General features: G+C 43.1%; 1 protein-coding gene across 1 annotated transcript in view; it reads left to right on the forward strand.

Moving 5' to 3' along the window:
* ALPK1 (alpha-kinase 1) overlaps positions 1 to 10,578 on the forward strand; it is a 30,944-nt gene extending 20,366 nt beyond the window's left edge. Inside the window, exons 7-13 of the mRNA XM_010575537.1 lie at positions 1,505 to 1,600; positions 2,119 to 2,223; positions 2,645 to 4,694; positions 5,482 to 5,635; positions 6,713 to 6,875; positions 9,461 to 9,647; positions 10,271 to 10,578. Coding sequence (XP_010573839.1) covers positions 1,505 to 1,600; positions 2,119 to 2,223; positions 2,645 to 4,694; positions 5,482 to 5,635; positions 6,713 to 6,875; positions 9,461 to 9,647; positions 10,271 to 10,467 — 2,952 coding nt within the window. The 3' untranslated portion in view covers positions 10,468 to 10,578. The remainder of the gene's footprint in view (positions 1 to 1,504; positions 1,601 to 2,118; positions 2,224 to 2,644; positions 4,695 to 5,481; positions 5,636 to 6,712; positions 6,876 to 9,460; positions 9,648 to 10,270) is intronic.
* Positions 10,579 to 11,547: the final 969 nt, after the last annotated feature.

Genomic DNA, 11,547 nt, shown 5'->3' on the forward strand with positions numbered 1-11,547 from the left:
TTAGCAATAATGTTTCAATTATGCACCTGAGACAAGGTTAACGTGCAGGACAAATATTCTAGCCAAAGTCTGTATTGCACATTGTTTCCGCATGCATACACAGACTTACGGACACCTTTTTTCCTGCAGGGGAAGAAAAGTAATAGTTTTCATTAAGCAGAATCATCTGAAGTGAACCATCACCTAGGATGTCACAGGTGCCTCTGACAAGGACAGACTAATTCCAGAATGCAGCCATAGATTTTATTCATTTATTAGGACTAAGGCTAATTATTTTTTTCTGGTAACCAAGCATGTTTATTTGCTGAGCTGTGCTACACTATCTGTTGTGGCTGATGGGTGTTCCCCAGCACTGCAGTATCTGAACACCTTGCAACAGCTACCGTATCTGTCTTTTAACACCTTTGTGAGACTTGGCCACGCTAATCTTCCCACTGTAGATGAAGCAACAGTCACACCGTGTATCCATAGCTAAACAGGAATGTGAACCTAAGTCTTGCAAGTCCTAGGGTGATGCTTTAAGAAGTTTTGTAATTGTACCCCAGCATAAGATATACCACAAAACCAGACCTCGTCACCTCTCCTATGCCATGCCTTAAAGCTTGACCTCAAGCTCAGAACATTTCTATGGGAGCAAAGATGTGTAGTGAATTTTGTGGATAGCATCTAGATAATTCCCAGCATTCTTAACTGTTTAGCTGGGCAGACCCTTAGCTAGCATGTATTGATCAAATCTTCCAGAGAGAGACACAATTAACAAGTTGATAGATCTATATGCTATATGTTCATGTCTTATTTTCTAATTGATTCTGTAGAACCAATTACAAATTACCAGAAAAAAACCAATTCTATCAACACCAAGAACTCTTGACTTTTGTCCAACTCTGTTTATTTGATTTTTAAACTGTGCAGTAAGCTAGGGAAGTGTGTTAAAAAAGATGCTTGTTTTCTTGGGCTGTGTGTGATGAGCATTTATTACATCTATCATCTCTCTAGACATTCTTCACCCTAGATTTTTTAGAAAGACTGGGATCAAGTGGCCAATTCTTAAACATAATTTTTGGTTTTCTGTGGTCTTTTCTGAAAAACAACAGTAAAACAGATTGAGTCTTATTTCAGATGTGATTAGCCAAGGGCTTAATGCAGCTTTTGGTGATATTATGAGACTTCACTTTCATTGTCACAAATAGCACCTTGGGAAAATGCAGTGCTAAAGAAAATGCAATGCTGTTTAAGTTGAAACCTAGAGTTAGTGGTAATAGGGATAGCTGCCACTCATGGAAACTCAAATGTATCCACCAGGCTACGCTTTCTGCAAGTTGAAATTAATAAAACCCTACCAAGATGACGTCTCTGAATTTCTTAGCAGTGCTTCTCTTTGGATCTTGTTTGTTTGGTTTGATTTTTTTCCCCTATGTTCTACACAGAACCTCCTTTATTGTAAGCAGTAAAATTCAAAATACAAGGAGAAAAACACTACAATAATTTTCCGTTTCTGTTTCAGGGAATTGCTACTTCCTTGGGTATTATGGCAGACATCTTTGCTTCCATGAACGAAAAGGATTACATACGTTTTAAAACCAATGCTGAGATTGACCTGGTAAGACTTGGTTTGATATTTGTGCGTGTAGATTCTTCATATGGACTGTATGTTGTCGTCCCAAATTCACCCACACTTTGTTCTTCCTCCGGTTCCTCTCCTGTGCTGAGAGGGCTGAAGAAACTTCCATTCATTCCTGGTAAAAAAGTTCATTAGCACCTAGATGGAAGGATGCCTTGCTTCAGGAAAAAAGAAACATTAAGAGTATTTACAGAGTGTGTATGTCTGTGTCTGTGCAATATATAGAATATTTATAGGGTCAAAAAGTGACACATTGAGCAAAAAGTCTCCTGCAGAAACAGACCTGGCTGTTGTTGTTTAAGATATGATGGTGCATTCTGTCAAGACTCAAAGGTCTCAGACAGCTAAGGGAAACTACAACAAACAAGAAATAAATCCCAAGCTGCCTGGCTTCAATCTAACAGGGTTGCTTACCAGGTAGACCCACCTCTTTGGAAAGAAAGCCTTTGAGATGAGGTTTTCCCTTTTGTTTTTTTTTTGTTTGTTTGTTTCGCTAGAACCTTCTCCGAGAGTTCAGTCATCGCTTATTATCAGCTGCTGAGGCCTGCAAACTAGCAGCAGCCTACAGCCAGTACACCCCGTTGTTTGTCCTCACAGCTGTGGTAAGTATTAGTCTTCATTCTGAAAGTGTTATTTGAAGAGTCCAGGCTATTAAATTTGACTCTAACCTGGCTTTCAAACATTGCATCATACAGGGTATTGTGTCTGTGTTGTGGGTATGATGCTATATGTTGCTCTGAACTCCAGTCAGAAGCTAAGCAGATGGGTGGAAAGCAGTATTTGTCCACAGAGCAACGATGGGCTTTCAAGCCCATCTGGAAATGCTGCTTCTCCTTTAATTGTAGCTATTTCAAAGGAAAAAGAGCAAGGTTATTTCCTCCAGGAAACACAGCAGCAGGCAGTTAGAGCTGACGTTTCCTTCCAGTTGTATAAGGGAAAGAAACGTATTTTATCCACCCTTTATTTATCTCTGACAGAGGTCCAGGTTTTTAACTCCTTCACTCCTCTTTCATCCCCTCCCAGAACATCCGTGGGGTGTGTTTGCTGTCCTATAGTCACTCCAAGGACTGTCCCCCAGAAAAGAGAAAGTTCTACTTGTCCGAAGCCAAAGAATCCTTTGAGATTGGCCTCCTCACCAAGAACGATAAGAGTCCTGTCACCAGCAAGCAGGAGCTCCACAGTTTTATTAAAGCTGCTTTCTGCCTCACAACTGTGCATCGATGGCTCTATGGGGAGAGTGAGAAACTCCATGAAGTGAGTCAACTATGTAGAGAAGCCATGGGAAAACTGCATTCATACAGCACTTCACTTACAGAAGAGGAGGAGAAAGGAATGCTTGCCAAAGAGATCATGTCTCTGATCACATCCGTGAAGAAGCACCTGCAGGTGGAAAGCTTCCCTAATTCTGATGCCAGGTCTTATGTTCCAGACAGTTATAAAGGCATAGTAGAGAAACCTATCCTGCAAGGGGAAGCCAGCTTTGAGAAGATCCTTGCCATGCATTCTCAGCATCATCTGTCAGTGTGTGAAGTGTTTGAAAATACTTGCAGGATTCATAAAACCACACCAGGAGAAACCCAAGTGGGAGCTTGTATCACAACCTTAAGAACAGAAACCAAAAACATAGACACTGTGTGTACTACTGAAGAAATAGTGTACCAGAGGAAAGGCGCTGCGAAAATGCTGACTTCACCAAAAGCAGGGAGTAGCTCAGAGAGACTCAGTGGCCAGAGAAATAAATACATTGGCTCTGATGTGATGAAAATTTCCTTCAATGAAGAAATTGAGCCATTAGAAACAGAAACAAATGATGAAAGCGGAGTTTTTGGCAGATGGCAAAACAGGAGTCAGACCACTACTTCAGACAGCTCTTGGTGCAAGCTGTCAAAATCAAGTTATTCATCCAGCTGGGAGGAACTCAACTGTAATAGCAGCAAAGGGTGTCCCAGGGAAGAGCAGCAGCAGGAAAAGGGCTCAGCGGAGGAGCAATGTTGCACAACAGAATCTGATGAAAATGGTCAAGCTGCATACTTGCGCTCATTGCCTCCCAGAGCCTGGCATCCTTCTCCTCGAGAGCCTCGACGTAACTGTTGGAGATCTCCTCAGCCTTCCTTAGAGGCAGACACACCTCTAGCTGGGAGGCTGGTAGACAAGGTGTCTCTTTGCAGAGAAGAGCTGCAGGAGGGAAGACACCGTGGAAAGAGCTCTTCAGAAGAGAAAGCAGGGGAGGCGAACAATGCAGTTCCCTCCTTCTCCACCCCTCACTCCGTTCCTACCAGGCTGGAGGAGGAGGAGGAGGAGGAGAAGTCTTCGTCCTGGGTAGAGCTGAGCTGCGGGACCAAGGAGAGTGGCAGGGAGGGCAGCGGTGGCCCCCCAGCGTCCCGGTGCCAGAGCCAGGCTGCGTGGGTCCAGCCAGGAGGAGAAACTGCAGATAGCACAGAGGATCCCTCCTTTGAGGCACGTCCCCCCACAAATGGGGCTGCTTCTGTGCTATCAACGAGCATCAAGCCGAAAATGGCCAGCGACTCCTCTGCATGTCACCGGCTGGGGAAATCTGCTGTGGTGGGAAACGGATCTCTCAAAGTGCCTGAAGTTGACACCCAAGCAGAAACAATAGATGACACCGAATTTGATCTCATCAGTATTGGAGACTTAGTAAACAATAATCCTACGGCGTCTGTTCCAAAGCATCAGTCAACTCCTGGTGCACCAACAGTTTTCCCCCTGGGTGGAAAGATACCCACAACCAAGCACTTTGACTGTGCCACTACTGAAGAAGATGAAGAAAAGTCTCAGGACATGGTGAGCAGCAAGAGACAATCCAGTTCATCTCTGAGTTCATGGTACAGATCAGCACAGGTGCCCAAGAGTTCCCCTGAAGGTCCATTTCTGAACCCAAGGGGAAGTGGTTTTGTCTTAATGCCTGGGAGAACGAAGGAAGAAATCCTTGACGCTCGATTTCTGAGGGACAATGATTACATGCAGCTTCTGGCAGGGGTAGAACATAATTGGCTTGTCCAGAGACTGATGCCTACTGGAATTTTTAAGTCTAAACAGCTTCGTAATGCATATTGTAAGTTTCCACACAGTGATGGGCATTTTCACGCAGCAATAGGTACTCCCACAGAGAACAGTCCTGACTCAGGCTTTTTAACACAACATTTTAGTCATCATTTATTAGGACTTAATATTTTGTTGTTTTATGAGGTTTTGGATGAGAATTTTAGCAATGGCGGAACACTCCCTTGAACCATTTTCTCCTATTCCTTTGTACCCATTTGCACATCAGTCACAGCTTCATGGAAATGGGCTCCATCTCCGAGCCCACTCAGTACCTCCTGCTTCAATCCCTTCATGCAAGAGGTAACTGAGGCTGCTTGAACTCCCTGTGCCAGTTCACCAAGCCCTTTTTACCCCATTACCTGAGTCTCTGGTTTTGTCGCCCATTTAGATTCCACATTTCATCCCTGCAAACTGTGTATTTAAGGTAATGATTATTAAGTTAATCATAAATAACAGCCATACCTTAATATGCAGACACTTGATCAATATACTTAGAAATACAGAAGCTAAGAGCAACACCACTGTAGGCTGCTTCACTGAGCTCATTAAGTAAAACCCACTTAGGGGTCATCCTATCTTGCATGTCACAAGCCTGTTTGGCAATTTTTTGTCCTTCATGTAAAATATCCAATTCTGCACCTAGATACCTCTTACCATATATTTTGTAGCCCTGTACTTTGCTTTCAGAGAAGCCTGGATATCTTATCTCCTGGGTGCTGGTTATTTCATTCCTCAGCAAAGGCTTAGAGCAGTCCTGTGGAGTTGTCCATTCTATTTGTGGTGTTTTGTTTTTGTAGCTGCTCTTCTATTAAAATACTCAAAGAAATCAGGCCTCTGGACAGGCCAAGAAACGGCTGTATTCATTGGGGACTACCTGAACGTGGCAAAGGAAGGCAAACAGAGAAATGCATTTTGGATACACTTTCTGCACCAAGAAGAAAGCCTGGGAAGGTATTGACCAAACCAATTTCTGAAACAAAATGTTTATCAGTGCTACTTCTGTGTAAAAGTGAATGAAAACTGTCTGGTAAGATTAGTCTTACACTTACACCAAAGATTCAGCTAGTCCAGTGCCTTGTTAGACAGTAGCTTTTATCACGTATTTTCAGAAGACAGTACAAGTTATTACGTGGACAACTACAGAAATCATAGTCACAGTGGGAGAAGATAGTTACTTTAGTCTGTTTCAACCTAGTTTACATTTGGTTAGATTTTGATTGATAGTCTGTAGCAAGAATGTTTTATGGCTTTCCCAAATCTCTTGGGCAGTTTGGCAATCTTTCCCATTGCTCCTTGTAACTCTCTACTTCTTAATTTCTGGGAAGAAAAAGCTAATTCACTGTTGTCTTCTAACAGCCATGTTAGTGTTCATTTGCTCATGACAACTCTTAGGCCTGATTTCACCTTTGTCTGTGCTGGGGTAATCTCATGGGAGCTTAAATGTTGCTTCCTTTTTATTTGACTTCTAGCTTTGCATCAGAGAATTAGCGATATAGATAGATAGATAGATCACAATACCTATAGGCAAAAAGGTGATGCATTTGCTTTTCTTTAATTTTAGCAGCAGGTTTATGCAATGGATGCATCTGCTCTGAAAGCAGGATTAAAATCATCTCTTTGCCTCATAAAGGCCTCTGCACCAGGAGAACTCCGCTAACTGCTAGTTGCAGATTTAGGATTGTTATTTGAAATAACTTATGAATTATTATGGGTTAAGAACAGTATTTTAAGGACCTCTGAGTCGGGTCTCCTTCAGAGTCAAGAAGAGTTGGCTTTAAACAGTGCGGTGTTATGAAACCCCCATCCTAGGATTTGATTGATCAGTACAGCATTTTATGCCTGTAAGAGCTATAAAAGAATAAAACCCCAACTTTAATCACTACCATTTTAAATGCAGCACTAACAGCTGGCTTTGCTTCTGTACAGCCAAGCTCTGCTTTGTAGTGATGTTTCTGTATCACAAGTAGGGCTTCCCAAGTGCAGTCTGCTGCAAATCTGACTACACCAAACACTTCTCTTCTTGTTTAGGTACGTTGGGAAAGAATATAAAGAAGAAAAAGGACTTCTTCATCATTTCAGTGATGTGGAACGGCAAATGACTGCCCAGTACTATGTGACGGAATTCAACAAAAGGCTGTATGAGCAAAAGGTCCCTACCCAAATCTTTTATATCCCATCTGCAGTACTCCTGGTAAGAACTGTCTTTAAGCAATACAAAGGAATTGATGGGAAGAGTGTCTTAAGTCAATTTTTATTTTAAAATGCTAGCAGTTAGGCTACCTCGAGATGACATGGTATCATTCATGTGATCTTATCTGGTAGCTGCAGTTGTTCATTTCAGGACAGAAGACACCTACTGGCAGAGCTACAAGTTTGTGGGTACACTGGCAGAAAACATGCCATGTACTGCTAGAAGTCAGAAATTAAAATAAAGCCCAGGAGTTACCCAGCCTTTTATGTCATCTAACAGTATATGGACATCTGTTTTCAGGGGTAGTTATGAAATCTGAACAGCAAAGTGACCCATTTTAAGCAACACAAAAACATCTAAACCTCACTAGAACCCAGCAAGTGAGGTTCTTGCAGGCAAGTTGATTTGCTGCAGGACAACTTTGAGGCCTTTTCTGCACGATGCTGAATTTCAGGAACACAGGACTGGAAACGACCTCCTTGTGACTCCACGAGGTCCATCAGGTCCAGTGCCCTGATACCACAGGCAACAACACTGCATAATCCCTTTTTATACTCTTTAAGCCCTATCTTAAAAGCAGTTGTGTAGTGTTTAGTGTTTTAACCTTCATTGCTTCCGATAAGAAATCATTCTAGAGCTGCTTTCTTGATGTCTGGAAACTTCTGCTATTTTCTAACCTAAAAGTAGTGAATTTATATTTACTGTCTTTCTCACAACTTCTTTGAGGCCTAGGCTTAAGGAAGGAGTAGCAAAAACATCCCCTCGTAGCCTGTGTTCTCTAGGCTGGGGAAGCCAAGCTCGTTTTCATGTTACATCAAGATACAGGTTTCTCTTGCCCTGTTCACCTGTGAAGCCCTGAGCCTGCTCTACTTTGAACTCCCATTTCTTAAATACTGATGATCAGACCTGTACAGTGTTCCCCTGAGACTCCTCCACACCTTTTGCAGACGCAATAGGAATCCTTACCCTTAGTGAGACCTGCATTTTTCATGGCCATATCACACTGGCAGCTCAGTCATCCTTCAAATGGCTATCACAAAAAGCTCTTTTCCTGAATAACAACCCCTTAGCATAGAATAGGACACCTTTAGACCACAGACATCTTTAAACCACAGTTCAATTAACTTGTTGACACAACCTCACCTCTGATCCAATGCCCTACAGCCTGCTCCTTTTCCAATTGTCCCTGACAGCACAACCAGTATCTCTCTCTCCACCTGTGTGGGCTGTACTCAGTCATGAGAAGGAAATGCCTGTGCCTTCCCTGCAGCCGAGTGTACATGGATGGATGAAGAAAGGCTGGTGGAATTGGCAGGGCCATGAGCTTCAGCGAGGCCACAGTTCCATCAGACATGTCTCAATGAGGCGCATTTCTGTCCCTCCATCCCAAGGGTCCAGCCTCAGAGATGGCCTGCTGAGAGCCACAAGAACTAAGTGGCTGAGAGCTGGCTGGGATGTGGAGTTATCTGAGAGAACCTGGGAGAAAGGGCCAGCAAAGTCACCAGAATTACTCTGTCTCTAGAGCGGGTTGAAAAAAAAAAAGAGCTTGAAGCTAAAAGTTTCAAGAAAAAGCACTTTGGGGTTAGTCTTTTTAAACAACAAAACCACCCATAACTCAACCAAAGCAACAGCCGCTTTTGCTCACAGGAGATGTTTGTTTGCCCACTCAGTTCCAAACACACGGAGTCTGAGGAAGCCGCATTAGACATGCCCTCAAGTCTTAACGCACAGATCACACTGGCCTTATGTGTTTCACGTAACTGTAGCCAGGACAGCTCTTGCTTCTACCCTCTTTCTTCTGCACGATGGTTGTGAGGAGAGCATGCAAAGCCACGAGGCAAATGGCCCTGCTGTGCCAGCACCCAGCCTGATTGTTAGAGGCAGGAGCCTCATTTGGGTGACCTGGCACAGAGGTTAAAGCTGTCATCCAGCCCCCAGCGGGAAAGTAAAGGATCTTTTCTGTATTCGTATGCTTAACTTTCAATTTGACTCGTGTTTCAAATAGGGAGAGCTACCCTCTATAGTACAGAGCTGAATTCACTGTTTTGTTATGAGTAGGTATATGATAACATGCTGTGCATATCGCTATTTCTGTTAGCCATTCTGGCACTACATCTGGCTCTATGCCACTCGCTAATAAGACCTAATGAGAGTCTGGCATGAGTACTTACAAGTCTCTGAACATAGAAATGACTAAAACAACTCTCAAAACCTCCCACTGGTTATTTACACACTGAAGAAGGACCAGGTGCAGGTTTAGCCAAATCTTTTCTAGCTTATTCTTTAGACATAGTCTCCTGAAAGAAGCTTCCTATTTGCTGGACAAACTAGACAGTTGTAGAATTCATTGCTCATGGAGTTTGGCCTGTCAGGCTGATTTTCTGTTGGATCTTGTTCCACCTTTTGTTCTAGTTAAATGTGAGCCTGTGTTTTGAATGAGCTGTGGGTTAACATGGAGACTCTTTCCAACCATCTTACGATGGAAAGTTGTAGGAGGAAAAAACAAGACTTCAGTTAGAGGAGCTTTAGCATCCTTGTTTTCACATTTCTGCTCACATGACGTGTCATTAACACTCTCTTTTCAGATACTGGAAGACAGAACTATAAAAGGATGTGTGAGTGTGGAGCCCTACATCCTTGGGGAGTTTGTGAAGCTGTCCAATAACACGAAGGTGGTGAAGAATGAGTACAAAGCCACAGAGTATGGTCTGGCCTACGGCCATTTCTCCTATGAGTTCTCCAATGGAACAGACGTTGTTGTTGATCTGCAAGGTTTGTATTACAGCAAACTTCATTTCTTGTGTGTCCTCTCATGTTTCAGAATATGCTATATAAAGGGCATACTGTCTCTAAATGACATAAAGTGAGGGAGGGATGTGTAGGTATGTTTTTGCCTTGAGCAGTGCTCTTGTTCTCCACTGCATCACAGCAAAAGCACGTAAGCCGCACGCTCCCAAGTGCACCACAGCTTCGTGCCATGGAGTGGCCTGCATGCAATTAGGCTAAAGCCAGTCTGCAAGGATGTGTCTTCTGGAACCATCTAAAGGAGAATCATTAAAAGAGGCAGTGGGTTTTGTCACACTTCCTCCTTCCTAATATTGGCAAGCCTGAAAAAAGGTCCCCTGTTCAGCTAATGGAGAATTGAGCTCTTTGGTTAAGAGTCAAGGATAAAACCTTTCAGACTCAAACTTTAGCACACAGGTATCTTTGGGATATTAATTTCATTAAATATTCATTACGTCCCTCTTAGAGGTCTACTTTTGCTGACTTAGATGCAAACTGGGAATCACTGAAGGGACATTCTCAGTGTGTGGGCTGTGCCAGACAGACAGTCCTGAGTACGATAATACAAAAGCTGTGATGTTCGATAGCAAGATGTATCTTTTCTTCTACAGGTTGGGTGACAGGTAACGGGAAAGGCCTCATCTACCTCACAGACCCCCAGATTCATTCTCTTAATAGCAAAGATGTTTCACACTCCAACTTCGGTAAGAAAGGAATTTATTACTTCTTTAATAATCAACATGTGGAGTGCAATGATATCTGTCGCTGCCTTTCTTTAACAAGACCCTCAGTAGAGCTGCCTATGTAGACTTGCACAAGACAGTCACACAAAGAATGACCCATAAGCTGGACAGTAACTTTACACTACACACCTTCAGGAGCATATTGTCTTTGTGAGAGCCGCTGAGCTGCTGAAACAATACCCACATGAGTTGGGTCAATCATTACCTGCATGAGTTTGGCAAGTTCTGGTCTTTGCATCCGGGCTGGTAATACCATGTTACCATCTTGTGTACCGTCTGAACCTCATCTTGTTACAACCATCTGTAAGAATTAACAGCACAACATAAGAAGAGTAAGAAAACAGCCTCCCATATTCAGCTAGAGGTGTACTACAAGACTGTATAAACTTCTAATCCATTCAGACCCAATAAGGGCAATGGGCACCATCTGCTCTTTGGATATGAAATGTGAAATAGAGTGAGACAGAAGCAGAGAGTTGTATTTCAGCCATCTGTAAAATTTTCAAAAACTTGTATAAATGCTTCAGGGAACAAATGGTAATGTTTTGGTTTGCTTAAAAAGTAACAAAGTTTTTTTCAGAGGTGTGTATGTGCATACGTGACCACACAACATCTAAACAGATGGAAATATGGTTTTGCCTATAACAGCCAAGAAAGCTCTGCAAGGAAAAAATAGTGTTCTTGAACCCAGATTTGCTTTACATGAATAATTGAGGACTGCTACACTTAACAAACTCTCAGAAGACTTTCCCAAGAGAAGAACAGTTCTCACTTAAGGACAGCACATTTCTTCTGCCTGTAATGAAACTGTGAGCAGTGCAGATTTGGTGACCAATTCCGTAACTAATTCCCACAGATAATCTCACTGGACGTGAGCGTAGCCGCTTGTACAAAGGAGCGGTTCTGGGGGGAGTCCAGCATCTGACAAGCACAGAGTAAGCAGCTTCAGTGCCAGTTTGGTTCCAACTAGGCAGGCAAAGCACACCCTCCCTTTGAGCCTCTGTCACCAGCCTCACAGACCTGTGAGGTGGAAGGTGTTTGGGAATGAGAGGCGCCTTCCTCAGCCGAGTCCCCAACAGAAGCAGACAGAAGGAGGCTTGCAGTTTGCTGCCAGCAGCAAGGATGATGCGTCCGATGGGTTGTGC

Source organism: Haliaeetus leucocephalus, unplaced genomic scaffold, assembly GCF_000737465.1.
Source record: "Haliaeetus leucocephalus isolate CR32 unplaced genomic scaffold, Haliaeetus_leucocephalus-4.0 Scaffold484, whole genome shotgun sequence".
NCBI lineage: Eukaryota > Metazoa > Chordata > Aves > Accipitriformes > Accipitridae > Haliaeetus > Haliaeetus leucocephalus.